Here is a 15,556-nt window from a genome sequence, read left to right on the forward strand (position 1 = left end):
TATATGAAATGGATTATATGAATCTTAATTTCTATGTAATAAAAGATAAAGTGAACTTCTTGTTCTGTTATCATTTTCCTGTTGTGAAAAAATTATCATGATTCTTTATAGTATTCATGCTATCTGCACAGTGATTTAGTTCTGGAGGATAAATGGAAACAAAATCACAAAGGATCTTTAAGATTTATTCTGAGTACTTGTGAAGACTATACATGTTGTATTGAATTGGCAGCATAAACATGTATGAGCTAATGTTTGAGAAGAATCAGCCATTTTTAGTGACTTCCATTTTCTCCCTTTAAATGACTTCTTCTCAATATCCAAAAGGCCAAGAATCATAATATTTTGCTGGTCGTCATCTTGGATGAAGTGCAACAAAGTCTGGAAAGAATAGACTTTTACCCATATTCAAGGTTATAAAGGTCAAGACATCAAGCAACTAATTAAGGATGATGATTGTTTGGCTGGTATAGTCCTGAGTTTATGGAGTTACTGTATATCAGTGTTTTTATCTACTGCAAAACGTGTATACAGGGGATATCAATTTGGGCTCTGTCTGTCGGAGGGCTTTTCCAGGCTATAACTCCAAAACCCTTCAACTCAACTTCACAAAACCTTCTGTATATATCAAATTAGAGCCCTAGTTGTGCCTTGGCTATTGACAACATTTCGTTTAATAAATTTTTTTGTTACCACAGAAACATAGTCAAAAAATACAAAATAAGTGTTAACTTTCCTTTTGGGGCAGCAACTTTGAAATCATTCCTCTCAACCCCACAAAACTTTCTGTATATATTAGGTTTGTGCCCTAGTTGTGACTTTTGACATTTAACTTTTTATGTTTTCTTTGTTACCATGAAAACAAAGTAAAAAAACAAAATTAGTGTAATTTTTTTCTTTTCTGGGCTACAAGTTCGAAACCATTCCACACATTTCCACAAAACTTTATGTATATATTATGTTAGTGCCCTAATTGAATTTACTGTGGAAACAGATAACCCTCATCACAAATTTCAGTTTTTCTGGACCAGTTTTCTGAAACCATTCAAGATAATTACTCAAAACATTTTACTCTTATTAAGCTAGTAGCATCTTTTGCTATGGAGAATTTCTCCATTTACCTGTTACTATGGAAACAGATAGGCCAAATTACAAAGTTCAGTTTTTTCACACCAGTTCTCTTAAACCATTCAAGGTGATTACCCAGTATCAAAACTTTGTACAAGCATCAAGCTAGTACTCTAGCATTTTGGAACATTTTCTGCAGGTTGGTAATGTCAGTAGAATAGAAGTTCTCATAATAATACCAGTAGAAGATTAGAGTGTGCCGTTTTGATGACTACACGGTCACCTTGATCAGACAAATGACCAGTGTTTAGCATACTAGCACTGACGTACGAAGGTTTCTCAGAGTTGTTATAACTTGTGCCTAGAGTCTCATTTGTTATACTGAATACTGAAATGAAACATGTTAAGGTTTGTCATATTCTTGAAGTATTCAAACTACAATGCTAAGAGGAGCCATTGTTTTAGAAATGATAGTTATGTTCTCACTAAATCCTGTTTAAGCAACTCGGGAAATAGCATTCTGTTGAATTTGAAGGTAAACATCTGTTTTCACTTGCAGTGTCCATCCACTTTTTGTCATGAAAACTAAAATTATTTATTGAAGTTTGGTATCATATCATGGTTGGTGCAGGGATAAAAATGAAAGTAAATCAGGGTAGATGCCCCGGGTGAGCGTCGAACCATTCACCAAACGATCTAGAGAATTGGAAAGAACGATAACTCTAGATCTAGTTTGGTAGACATTTAACGATGCCTGTTTGGCCCCTGCATGAATCCGAAGCTGTATAGTTAAAACATATTTCGTGTGCTATCAACATTCGTTTCGATAACGATATTGACATGCAGCGAGTAGTGTAATATATTGTAGAAAATGTCCTAGTAAAGTTTGCACCATAAACACTTGCATATATATTATTTTGGCTAATACCTATAAGCGCCTTTGAGACCTTGAGACCCCACCACGTGTATTTGTTGTTATGATCTTCATAGCAGGAACTTTATTCACTAGGAAAGTGTGTGTCACTCTATCCAAACCAAAGCATACATCTGATTTATTTTTATCGGCAACTATCAGGAGCACTGTAAGGATGGATGGAACAAGCAACCCACGATTTGTCAAAGAGGAGGTAAAAATTACATGTATTGCAGTCACACATGCCTGACATGGTCTTCTGATGACCAACTTTAATTAACAATGTATGTTTGCACTGTACATATGCAATGTTGTGTACATGTATATTGATGGATTGACTACATATAATGAATATTTTCTTTAGTCTAAATCAGGTCGTTATCAGCCTAACCGGCAGAGATGTATTTTAAGATTTGAACTGTCTAGTGTCTTCGGGCATTTATTGCAGGTATAAATGACAGTGTATACGTGTTGCTGGCAAACATACCATGTAACATAATATGTAATGCTTTTCTGAGCTGTTCTGTCATTTATAACGACAACTGATGCCCTATCATGACACTACAGATTTTTTATGAAGCACCCATTGGCAATGAACAGTTAGTGCTAATGTTGACACAATATGAAAATTGGTTTAAAAACTACTAATTCATTGTCATGTGTCTGTGCTATTTAGCCTGGTTGTATTCTTCCTCTCTGCAGTCATTTCATATTTATGAGAAATTTCTAAGTTGGAAGTTGAAACACAGCAATTGAGACAATATTTTAAATTTTCTCTCTGGAAATTCATTTTGTACATTGTAGCTTTCCAACCTCAGCTTGTGCTTCATTTGGCACAATGTATAAAAATCTGACACTGAGATAAACCGTGGAGACCTATCTCAGCTATTCTGACATCTATATTACTTATCATGTGTTATGTTTTGTAACAGGAGGTGGCGAGATGTAAATGGATGGCTCTGAACAAGATTACCTATGTTGATGCCCGAGGAAGAGAAAGGTTTGTGAAATCAAACATCCTAAATAGACTGTAATACAGTCATATATGAGAATTTCCTTTTAAATGTAAGTTCAGATTGAAAAAGCTTATGAAAAAAAACTTTGATTTGTTGTGGGTGATAAATATTTCATTAGATAAAGCAGGTAAAAATCCTGTTATTTGGAGTCCTTAGTCTTTAATGTTAATACATTTAAACTTCTACAATTCTTAAAGATAATCAAAATAAAAAAAAACATAATCAAAATAAAAAAGGAAACTCAACAACACAAAATCTTCGTGTTGTTGAGTTTCCTTTTTTATTTTTGCTTGAATTTTGCTTGTTTTTCTCGGTCTTTTCCTGAATAACAAGAACTCTGAATTATTTTTGAAGCAGACTTTGTATTCAGCAATTTTTTTTCTTTTTCAATACAGTGCAAAATAATGATTCTCAGATACCCCGGTAATATGCAAAAATTACATTTTAGAATAATGCTAATTTTCAATTTGATTTGACAACCCCTAGTTTCCATAACAACTAAAAAATATTAAATTTTGAAAAATTTAATAAATCTTTTTTTTGGTATTGTTCTAAAATCTAACATTTTTGAAAACGAAATGCTTTGATAGAAAAATATTTTGAAATAGTATAAACAAAAAAAAGAGTTGTTGTACTGATTGTTTTGTTATTTCACCCTAATGTAATTGTTTTTTCAAAACTCAAAAAGCAGACAGAAATACAAAGTGTTTATATTTGGGCTAATAGAAAAGTGATTCACCAAATCAGCATATATTAATGTATTAATAAAAATCTGTGATTTGTGGTGATATTTCAGAAAAAAATAGTTGAATTCAGCTAAAACTTCCAGAGTTTTATTCAGAGAAGTGCCCTAGCAACAGGAAAATGTTGAAATTGTTGACGCTGAAACCAACAACTTCAACTACACAGTAACAAGATGTAGGCCAGAGGGACACAAGATATTGAATTATGCCCTTATTTCCCTTCGACCTTTCTTAATTATCTCAAAATTGTGATGTTTAGACATAGCTCTGTTCAATCCTGTTAAAACTTGGTGTTAATTACAGGTATGGAAATTTTACACATAATCCGAGTATTTTGGTATATTTTAAAATAAGAAATTAAGACTTGAATATTTTACATTATATTACAAGATACTTATATAGTTACTTAATGAATTATTACATCCATGTATGTACACAGCCATCCAAGAAGTCGATGACCTTTGTTTGCTTATTCATAGGAGCTCATGAGAAAATTGAAAGTGATTCATGCATCAATGAAAATTGCAAATACATACGTTTTCATAATATATTTCAACTCCTGAAAGTAACCAAAGCAAAGGAGAGGCCAGATTTTAAACAATGAATGAAACAAAATAGTTTTGAACAAAATGTCATAAATTTTCACAAAAATTTGAATTCATATGTAAACCATCTGTGAACAATAGTTTTGGACTTGTAAGACATTTTGCAAAAATGCACATTATTGCAAAAAGCACATTATTGCAAAAATGCACATTATTGCAAGAATGTCAGATTTGAGTATTTATATCTTTCAATATATGATAACATGCTGTCAATTGAAAATTGCGATATTGAACTGTGAAGGGCAATGTATATTTAACAATGCTGTTACTCACTAGCGTGACCTTGTTGTTCCCAGGTTGTGGGAAGCAGCCAAAAGAACTACCACTACTGATGCGGGCTGTGATGGTGAGTAAACCACGACAAAGATAGCTCTGTAGTCCTGTAACATATATTTTCATTTCACTTGTTGTAAATGATCTTTGCCTTGTCTTTTTCTGTGTCTATAAATATATATGTATGTAATATCCTTTGCTCCAAATATATACCTTTAATGTAAACTATACAGTTTAGCATTTTTAGCTCACCTGCCCAAATATTAGGCCTGTGGCATGCTGGGGTAGAAGGCTATCAAATTTGTTCCAAATAATGACTTTGACCAATTGACTAACTTTCAAGGTTACAGAAGTCAAGTGTTTTAAAATATTTTAAACAATTACTTCTCAATACCCAGAAAGTAAAGGGTACTGATATTGGACCTGTAGCATGCTTGGATGAAGGGCTATCAAGTTTGGTCAAATGAATGGCCTGGACCAACTTTCAAGGTCACAGGAGCTGAATATGTTGGCAATTAGGATAGGCCATGGTTCATATTACTCAATAGTCTTTCAAGTTTACAGGAATTTATTTAACAGACTGACAAATCAAATTTGATCAATTTATATCAATCACTTTTGTGGAAACATTGTGCTTTCGGTCCTTGTTATTTAGACATTCTGTCAACTTTTTTGGAAGAACAACTAGTATTGGGAGAGCATTTACCCAGAGAGACATCCCATAATATCTGGAAAAGTACATGAAGTCAATGCAAAGTCTGACCATGGGTATATTGATTCCTGGCTGTAGTTGTGGAATATGAGGGCGCTGCCTTTGACTGGTACACCAACCATGGTAATATCAGTGCCTAAACTTGACATTTTCCTACAATGAAACCAACAGTTAAAACTCTCACTTTCTCCGTCCTAAAATTAAGACACCTGCCTTTTTAATAGATATCCATGTCAATAACTCTTTGTTTTTTTGTTCATTGTTATTTAACAGAAGTATGTTTGTTTGCAGCTGTTTGTGTGATTGCTGTCCTCAAACGCCTGCTGAAGTTTGATAGTCTTGTCCTTGTTAAGCAATACCGACCTCCCATGAGAGGATACACACTGGAAATGCCAGCAGGTAAGTTTTACAACAGATGTGGTGATACACAAAGACAAACTCTTGGCAGGGTTAAAGGTGAAATCAACATAATTTTGGTATTTGATTAAAAAGCTTGAAGGATATCACACAAACTTTCTTAATGGTTTGCATTAGGCTTTGAAAACATTGATTATGATTTTGTTGAATGAGTAAACTCTCTCATTTAAGAAGAAATCTATTTCTATTTGTGTTTGATTTTCTTTTAGGATTGATGGATAAAAATGAAACACCAGAGCAGACTGCTGTTAGGGAGCTGAAGGAGGAGACAGGCTATACTGCTACAGTAAAACATACATCTCCTAGTAAGTGATAATATACATCTCTTTGTGATAATTCATTCTGAGTAACATCCTTATAATCAATTCTATTGTATAGCTATCACATCTGTATGTATCAGTTTATGTACTTTGTTGTAATTGTCATTTTGACTTCATAAGATCCAAAAAGTAGATCATCTGTCGCCGTATGCCGTCCATCGTTCCTCATGTGTGAACTTTTTTTTTAAACCCTACTCCTCTTCATACCTGGATAGATTTCAATCAGATTTGGTCTGATGCATCATTAGGGACAGAGCCCCAAAGTGGGAGGTGCTGAAATTAGATTTAAAACTCTACTCCTCCTTTCTTCTTCAGTTGATATCAACAAGCTTTAGTCTGGTTCATCACTAATGGTAGGTAACTATCTTTTAAAATCAGAAATTTAATTCGACCCCTAGGGACTTGTAGGCAAGGTCCCAAAAGGGGAAGTTACATAAGATTTTGCTTCAAAATGCTGCTCTTTCTTAATTCTTGAATGAATTTTAACCACATTGCTTAAGCAACTTTTTCTCAATAACCTAAAGGCCAAGGGTCTTAGTATTGGACCTGTAGCTTGCTTTTTGAACAAGCAATATGTCTGGAGTAATGGCAATTGTTTAGTGCATGTATAAAGAATAAGATTTCAAGTTTGCAGAAAATGTCTTGATAAACCAACAATGTCTTCTATGTAAGCTGTAGAGAAGTTGAGCAATTCATTTTAGGCCTATTTGGCCTCTTTCATATATAGGTCTTTATAGTCAGATGACCGTTAAGGCCCATGTGTCTCTTGTTTATTTTTAATTTGATCAAAAATAAAGAAATATCAAGTAAATTCTAGCTTTTTCATGATTTAAACAGTTAAGGATATCTGGTTGACCTGACAAAATAAAGTGGACTTCCAACACTGAATGCTTTTTGACGACCAGGTTATTTGAGAGTTTCAATTACCACACTTAGACCTGATTTTATCTTCAAATGTAAAATCTCAGATTGAACGCAATATGATACACGTGATCCTGTACTAACTACAATAGGACTTAAAATGTAACAAATGTTTAATATATTGTTTTGTTTCATACTTTCCACCTTTTGATGTTTATATTCCAGTTACCTGTATGGATGCAGGGACAGAAAGTGCTACACTGCAGATCGTCACTGCAGAGGTAATACACCTGTATTTGATGTCAGACATATAATTCATATGTCGTTAAAGGTTAAGTTGATCTGTATTTACTAAACAGGATTTAGTTCATCCAAGTGTGTAGAAACATTAAAGCGTCCCATATTACGATCAGACTAAATATGTTTATATTTGATTCCGTTTCAGATTGATGGTGATACAGAGGACAACAAAAACCCAAAGCCTACACCAGGTGAGTAGAACTGCCTTTCTCTCCCGAAGTACAATAAATAAAAAAAATTTACGATTATACGACGTATAAAAATAATGTCATGATGCTGTCCTATGCCTGAATTAATGTTGCATTTCTGTTGTTGAAGTTTGAGCCTTAATTTGTCAAGAATTTACGAAATATACATTCATTCCCATCAAACCACAAAATGTGTGAAATTATTTACACTACACTACTGTTGTAAAGTTAGGAGAATTTGTAGAAAATGTAGAGAAGATGGTTGTAACAGAAAACAAATGATAGATTTCTTTTATAAGGATTTTCATTTTTTCTGTAAATAATTTATTGAAACTTCCTTTCTTTCCTTTATGATTTGGTGTCCTGTCTGGCTGATTGAAGATGAGTCTGGTAAGTACACACCAACACTTTCTGATTCATCAGAGTTACTTCCCTTCAGTTCACTCTGTCTGTATAGCGATAAGCTTGACAGCTGATTGGAGCAGAGAATAACAGATATTCTTTTATATACCTGTCGATATGTCACATTTTGCTTACTAATCATACCCCACAAAAACTATTGAGTTCAGTTTGTTGGAGTGCTAAACCTCATGTACATTGTACTTGGTTTTCACCGAAGAATTAATGTGAGGAGTTAGTGAGGTATCACAATTGATTCTGGAATTATGAGGAGTTAGTGAGGTATCACAAGTGATTCTGGAATTATGAGGAGTTAGTGAGGTATCACAATTGATTCTGGAATTATGAGGAGTTAGTGAGGTATCACAATTGATTCTGGAATTATGAGGAGTTAGTGAGGTATCACAATTGATTCTGGAATTATGAGGAGTTAGTGAGGTATCACAAGTGATTCTGGAATTATGAGGAGTTAGTGAGGTATCACAATTGATTCTGGAATTATGAGGAGTTAGTGAGGTATCACAATTGATTCTGGAATTATGAGGAGTTAGTGAGGTATCACAATTGATTCTGGAATTATGAGGAGTTAGTGAGGTATCACAATTGATTCTGGAATTATGAGGAGTTAGTGAGGTATCTGGAATTATGAGGAGTTAGTGAGGTATCACAAGTGACTGGAATTATGAGGAGTTAGTGAGGTATCACAATTGATTCTGGAATTATGAGGAGTTAGTGAGGTATCACAATTGATTCTGGAATTATGAGGAGTTAGTGAGGTATCACAATTGATTCTGGAATTATGAGGAGTTAGTGAGGTATCACAATTGATTTTGGAATTATGAGGAGTTAGTGAGGTATCACAATTGATTCTGGAATTATGAGGAGTTAGTGAGGTATCACAAGTGATTTTGGAATAAAATATCATTGTGGCAAGATTTTGTGATCCTATTGACAATTGACCACATCGAGGTCATTTTTATCTACAACATCTTTTACACTTGTAAACAAACATCACTTTGTACTAACAATTAACAATGATAATTATTAGTAATATTGGAGGTAGTAATTTTCTTCAGTTAAACAAACAATTAAAATGCATATGCTTTGATCATCATTCAACATTTTTACATGTAATCTACTAAGTATCAGAGATTTTATGAAATAAAAGTTCATCTGATCTTTTTACAGAATTCATTGAAGTAGTTCATGTCCCAATGAATGACTTGATTGGAAAGCTGAATGGTAAGTTACAGAAGAATTAAATTGACTGGAAATGTCTGTTGTATCCTACCCTGTACCGAGATTTTTGATGAGAATTAAAAAAAAAAATTAATTTAACCAGTATGTTAAAATGAATCTGTATGTCATAAATTGCTCTATGGACAAAACCTCAGTTATAGTACTCTACATTGACTAGTTACCAATTTACTTGAATAAGGAGAATTTTTGCATTTTTTACCTCTGGGTCTGTGACCAGGAAAGCAGATTTTTCTGAGGATTCATCCCAGGAAACAGCTAACAAAACATGTCTGTATATCCAATGGTTCTCTAGGGTCATGATAGTTCAGTGGGTTGAAGCATTGGCTTACATAATCATGACAACTGTATGTAAATCAGTGAGGTAGCCAACATTCAATAGGCCACCTGTATGTAAATCAGTGAGGTAGCCAACATTCAATAGGCCACCTGTATGTAAATCAGTGAGGTAGCCAACATTCAATAGGCCACCTGTACGTGAATCAGTGAGGTAGCCAACATTCAATAGGCCACCTGTACATGAATCAGTGAGGTAGCCAACATTCAGTAGGCCACCTGTATGTAAATCAGTGAGGTAGCCAACATTCAATAGGCCACCTGTACGTGAATCAGTGAGGTAGCCAACATTCAATAGGCCACCTGTATGTAAATCAGTGAGGTAGCCAACATTCAATAGGCCACCTGTATGTGAATCAGTGAGGTAGCCAACATTCAATAGGCCACCTGTATGTAAATCAGTGAGGTAGCCAACATTCAATAGGCCACCTGTATGTAAATCAGTGAGGTAGCCAACATTCAATAGGCCACCTGTATGTAAATCAGTGAGGTAGCCAACATTCAATAGGCCACCTGTATGTAAATCAGTGAGGTACAACTGTAGGCCACCTGTATGAATCAGTGAGGTAGCCAACAATCAGTGAGGTAGCCAACATTCAATAGGCCACCTGTATGTAAATCAGTGAGGTAGCCAACATTCAATAGGCCACCTGTATGTAAATCAGTGAGGTAGCCAACATTCAATAGGCCACCTGTATGTAAATCAGTGAGGTAGCCAACAATAGGCCACCTGTATAAATCAGTGAGGCCACCTGTACGTAAATCAGTGAGGTAGCCAACATTCAATAGGCCACCTGTACGTAAATCAGTGAGGTAGCCAACATTCAATAGGCCACCTGTATGTAAATCAGTGAGGTAGCCAACATTCAATAGGCCACCTGTACTTGAATCAGTGAGGTAGCCAACATTCAATAGGCCACCTGTATGTAAATCAGTGAGGTAGCCAACATTCAATAGGCCACCTGTATGTAAATCAGTGAGGTAGCCAACATTCAATAGGCCACCTGTACATGAATCAGTGAGGTAGCCAACATTCAATAGGCCACCTGTACATGAATCAGTGAGGTAGCCAACATTCAATAGGCCACCTGTATGTAAATCAGTGAGGTAGCCAACATTCAATAGGCCACCTGTATGTAAATCAGTGAGGTAGCCAACATTCAATAGGCCACCTGTACATGAATCAGTGAGGTAGCCAACATTCAATAGGCCACCTGTACGTGAATCGGTGAGGTAGCCAACATTCAATAGGCCACCTGTATGTGAATCAGTGAGGTAGCCAACATTCAATAGGCCACCTGTAATTTAATCAGTGAGGTAGCCAACATTCAATAGGCCACCTGTTGACTAAATCAGTGAGGTAGCCAACATTTAATTTTGCCACCTGTATGTAAATCAGTGAGGTAGCCAACATTCAATAGGCCACCTGTATGTAAATCAGTGAGGTAGCTTTAACTTCAAAACGGTTCAACTCTGCTTCACAAAACTTGCTGTATATCGTAAGATAGTGCTGTAGTTTTTCCTTTTGCTATTGACGACCTTTCATTTTTGTTATATTTTCTGTTACCATGGAAACATTGTCAAAAACACCTCACAAAATCAGTGTTAACTTTCTTTTCCAGGCTACAATTTCGAAACCATTCCACTCAGCTCCACAGAACTTTCTGTATATATTGGGTTAGTGCCCTAGTTGTGCCTTTTTTATTGAGGACGTTTTATTTTTTATCTTTTTTCTATTACCATCAAATTTTTCAATTTCTTATGATTTCTTTTATTACTCCAGCGATTACAGAGTGTTGCATCCATTTGTTCATGGACAACACCAGTCTCTATTCAAATATCAGCAGTCAAACACACAGGATCTACAACAAGATATAAACTCTTACTATAAGTTGATATATAAAAGATATATATATATGTATAAAATGTTGAAGTTGTGCAGATGTAAGGAAATTTAATTAATAACTGACAAAAGCTGACATTACATTTTGCACTAGTGCTTTTACTGTATCAGATCTTCACTTGATAGTAGTGGTACATAATCAAGTGATCTCACAAATTGTTATACCGGTATATATATAACATATTTGGGTTTACACCAACAGGGGATAATGCCAGGCTTTGCAGCTCCTTGTTTTTTCAGTTTTGGAGTCTGCCACAGTGTGAGGCCTTTTATAATAAATTTCAGTTCTTAAGTTTTATGCTTGTTATAGACTTAGAAAAGATGAAAAAACTACATGAATCTTTAACTGTATACAGATGATGTTTTCACTCATATATATCTCAAAGCTTATTTGATCATTAATGTAAACTTGATGACGTGTTATACAAATCTACCACTAGAATTTTCCAGTTTATTGTGATGTCAACTCGGGGAAATTTTATCTTGTCACCACCAGTTATAATAGTGGCCATTTCATATACTCGTGTCAAATTTGACAGTCGCATCTGAGAAAAATATATTTTTTATTGTATACACATATACTTTTTATGGAGTGAAGCAAATACTAAAAATTACTTTGTATGTTTAATAAAATTTTCAAGTGTTGAAATGATGCATTTTATGTTCTTATCAAAATAAAACTCTAAACTATACTGTAAATTGATGTCTATTATCTACAATTATAGGTTATAACAATGAGAAAACTTGTTGGCAATATTAAATTTTCCACAAACTCTATTATCTACAGTTATAGGTAATAACTATGACAAGTCATCTCCAAGTAAATTTTCCTGTATGTAGGTTGCTTTTTAGAGACAAATAAAAAGGCAACCATCCATTACCAAGTACCAGACCAGTATCAGTGTATAACAAATAAAGCAATAATTAAGCATACATATAAAGAAAACACCATAATTGAAAAAAAAAGTTCAAAGTTCATTTGGGAGAAGTTTCATAAATGTTTATGTAAAATAAAAATACACCATAGTTGTACTAAATGTACATTTTTAAAGCATTCCAAACCACTTTAGATAGAACCCCTTGAAATAGAAACAATAAATGAGGAATCATTACGGTATATGAAAATATTTGCATATTTTGGCATTATTATGAGAACACTTAATTATTGATAGGTAGAAGACTATTCTTAAATGCCATGTAACTGTATCACATGTATCCCGGATGTAAGGTCATGGCTAAAGACAGGAAATGACCTGATTAGAGTATAAACAACATATGACCTGCATGTGAACAACTCGTGACATGAAGGTAAACAACACTCGACCTGAGTGTGCACAACAAATGAACTGGTGTAAGGTAAAGGATATGTACATCGCAATGCTGTAACAACGGTGTAAGGTAAAGCACATGGACATCGCAATGATGTAAGGTAAAGGACGTGGACGTCGCAATGCTGTAACAACGGTGTAAGGTAAAGGATATGGACATCGCGATGCTGTAACAACGGTGTAAGGTAAAGGATATGGGCATCGCAATGCTGTAACAACGATGTAAGGTAAATGATATGGACTTCGCTATGCTGTAACAACGGTGTAAGGTAAAGGATATAGACATCGCAATGCTGTAACAACGGTGTAAGGTAAAGCACATGGACATCGCAATGATGTAAGGTAAAGGACGTGGACGTCGCAATGCTGTAACAACGATGTAAGGTAAATGATATGGACATCGCAATGCTGTAACAACGGTGTAAGGTAAAGGATATGGACATCGCAATGCTGTAACAACGATGTAAGGTAAATGATATTGACTTCGCTATGCTGTAACAACGGTGTAAGGTAAAGGACGTGGACGTCGCGATGTTGTAACAACGATGTAAGGTAAAGGATATAGACATCGCGATGCTGTAACAACGGTGTAAGGTAAAGGATATGGACATCGCAATGCTTTAACAACGATGTAAGGTAAAGGATATGTACATCGCAATGCTGTAACAACGGTGTAAGGTAAAAGATATAGACATCGCGATGCTGTAACAACGGTGTAAGGTAAAGGATATGTACATCGCAATGCTGTAACAACGATGTAAGGTAAATGATATGGACTTCGCTATGCTGTAACAACGGTGTAAGGTAAAGGATATAGACATCGCAATGCTGTAACAACGGTGTAAGGTAAAGGATATGGACATCGAAATGCTTTAAAAACGATGTAAGATAAAGGATATGTACATCGCAATGCTGTAACAACGGTGTAAGGTAAAGGACGTGGACATCGCGATGTTGTAACAACGGTGTAAGGTAAAGGATATGTACATCGCAATGCTGTAACAACGGTGTAAGGTAAAGGACATGGACATCGCGATGTTGTAACAACGGTGTAAGGTAAAGGATATGTACATCGCAATGCTGTAACAACGGTGTAAGGTAAAGGACATGGACATCGCGATGTTGTAACAACAGTGTAAGGTAAAGGATATAGACATCGCAATGCTGTAACAACGGTGTAAGGTAAAGGATATAGACATCGCAATGCTGTAACAACGGTGTAAGGTAAAGGATATGTACATCGCAATGCTATAACAATGGTGCAAAACTAAAGCGACCAATCGAAAGTCTTATATTTTCAGAAAATCATCTTCATATTGTTGCATTTGCACCATGTTTAGTCATTTTCATTCACCTTTGACATAGAACACAAAGTTTTAACAATTTTAAATTTTAATCACTGTCACTACTCCTCATATCAACGCCTAACGCTGTGAACACCTTAGGAATTTGTTTTTAGTGAAAAACATGTCGTATTTTCCTGGTTTTCTCTTACGTGAAATAACAGCGGCGATATTTTAGTTGTTTTTTTCCTTGCCTCCTCGCCGAAGATCATCATTTATCACGTCCGACTTTCAGAATTGTATACATGTACATGTCTAAGTAAAGTTTAGATAATGAAACACACACACACACACACACACACACACACAAAAAAAAAACAAAAAAAAAAATTGTACGCTTTTCACATTTTGATAAATTTTGTTAATAAAAATGCCGGTAACATGTATGTTATATATTATAGATATATAAGATATAATGAGTTCCAAAATCGTTGACTTGTTTATCAAAAGTTATCGTAATAGCACGTGATTTATGCTATCCATCGTACGTTCACGCGTGTGAACTTCAAAGCAAGCGGTATACACAAACGTCTACAAACAGACAGATAAATTATTTATTTCTTCTGCACGGATATTTCAAAATAACACTAAACAATACAAACGATATTTACAGTTTCCAACTTGAAAATCGATCAGAACATCAAAGACAAATAAGATCAGGTTATATTAAATTTAAAGTCTCGAGTTCATGTCAGAGAACAGCAACTCAACTCCCTCTGCAACAACCAGCATCCAACTCTACCACTCGTCATCAGCCACATTGGCGCGCGCACGACTTCCCGACAGAAAATCAGTTTGTTAGATGTCCTCAAGAAATAAAAAGTCTACATAGTCTTCATCATTTACAATATTTACTATCTTATCAAGAAAAAGACATTGTGTTGAAGTTATCAATTGTAGTTTTCTCACTCAGTCTACATGTACCCTCTCCAAATTCATTTTTCACTGATAGTAACATAAGATCTGCTAATTTCCAAGTATATTGAGGAAATTTTGCACACAAATTCAGGATTAGATAAGGACCACTTGATACATGGATTTCACAATACCTTTTTAACTCCACTTTGGAGAGAGATCATGTTTCCATTTATCATAATATAAATACGACACAACATTTGTAATAAACATTGCCCATGCATTCTTTAAAGATAAAACATAGTCTGTAATTTGATCTTCAAAAAAATCTCGATTTGAATGTTTTTCATTACTTGATAAATGCCCGCGATAAAACTCATTTTTTCTTTAAGCGTGGTACCATACATAAAGCTACATAGCGAATAATGAATATCAATACTTTTAAGTGATTTGAGTGTCCGCCTGCTTTTTTTACAAGAGTCAACTAAACCTTCATCGTCTTTCAGGTTGTAGGGTGAAACTCAATTCCGCGAAGATGGTGGTGGTTAATGATGCGAGTTCTTTCTCACAAACTGTGACTGAGTTTCAATCTCTAATGGCTTAGCGTTTACTGCATAACCTTACTTTTTAGGGCTATAGGTAAGTCGCCACTTGCATGAATATCTGTGTATAATGTCTAACTCCTTTTGAAGATGGTCCATGGAAGCGGCCAAGATCAT

At 34.9% G+C, this 15,556-nt stretch overlaps 1 protein-coding gene across 1 annotated transcript; it reads left to right on the forward strand.

The window, feature by feature from the left end:
* Positions 1-2,045: 2,045 nt before the first annotated feature.
* LOC132546552 (ADP-sugar pyrophosphatase-like) lies at positions 2,046-11,098 on the forward strand. The gene is made up of 9 exons (XM_060210269.1): positions 2,046-2,195; positions 2,914-2,981; positions 4,642-4,691; positions 5,622-5,729; positions 5,957-6,052; positions 7,154-7,209; positions 7,374-7,419; positions 9,004-9,057; positions 11,031-11,098. The coding sequence occupies exons 1-9, from the start codon at positions 2,046-2,048 to the stop codon at positions 11,096-11,098; spliced, it is 696 nt and encodes a 231-aa protein (XP_060066252.1).
* Positions 11,099-15,556: the final 4,458 nt, after the last annotated feature.

Source organism: Ylistrum balloti, unplaced genomic scaffold, assembly GCF_031769215.1.
Source record: "Ylistrum balloti isolate Yb309-2 unplaced genomic scaffold, AGI_CSIRO_Ybal_v1 Utg369894, whole genome shotgun sequence".
Taxonomy (NCBI): Eukaryota; Metazoa; Mollusca; class Bivalvia; order Pectinida; family Pectinidae; genus Ylistrum; species Ylistrum balloti.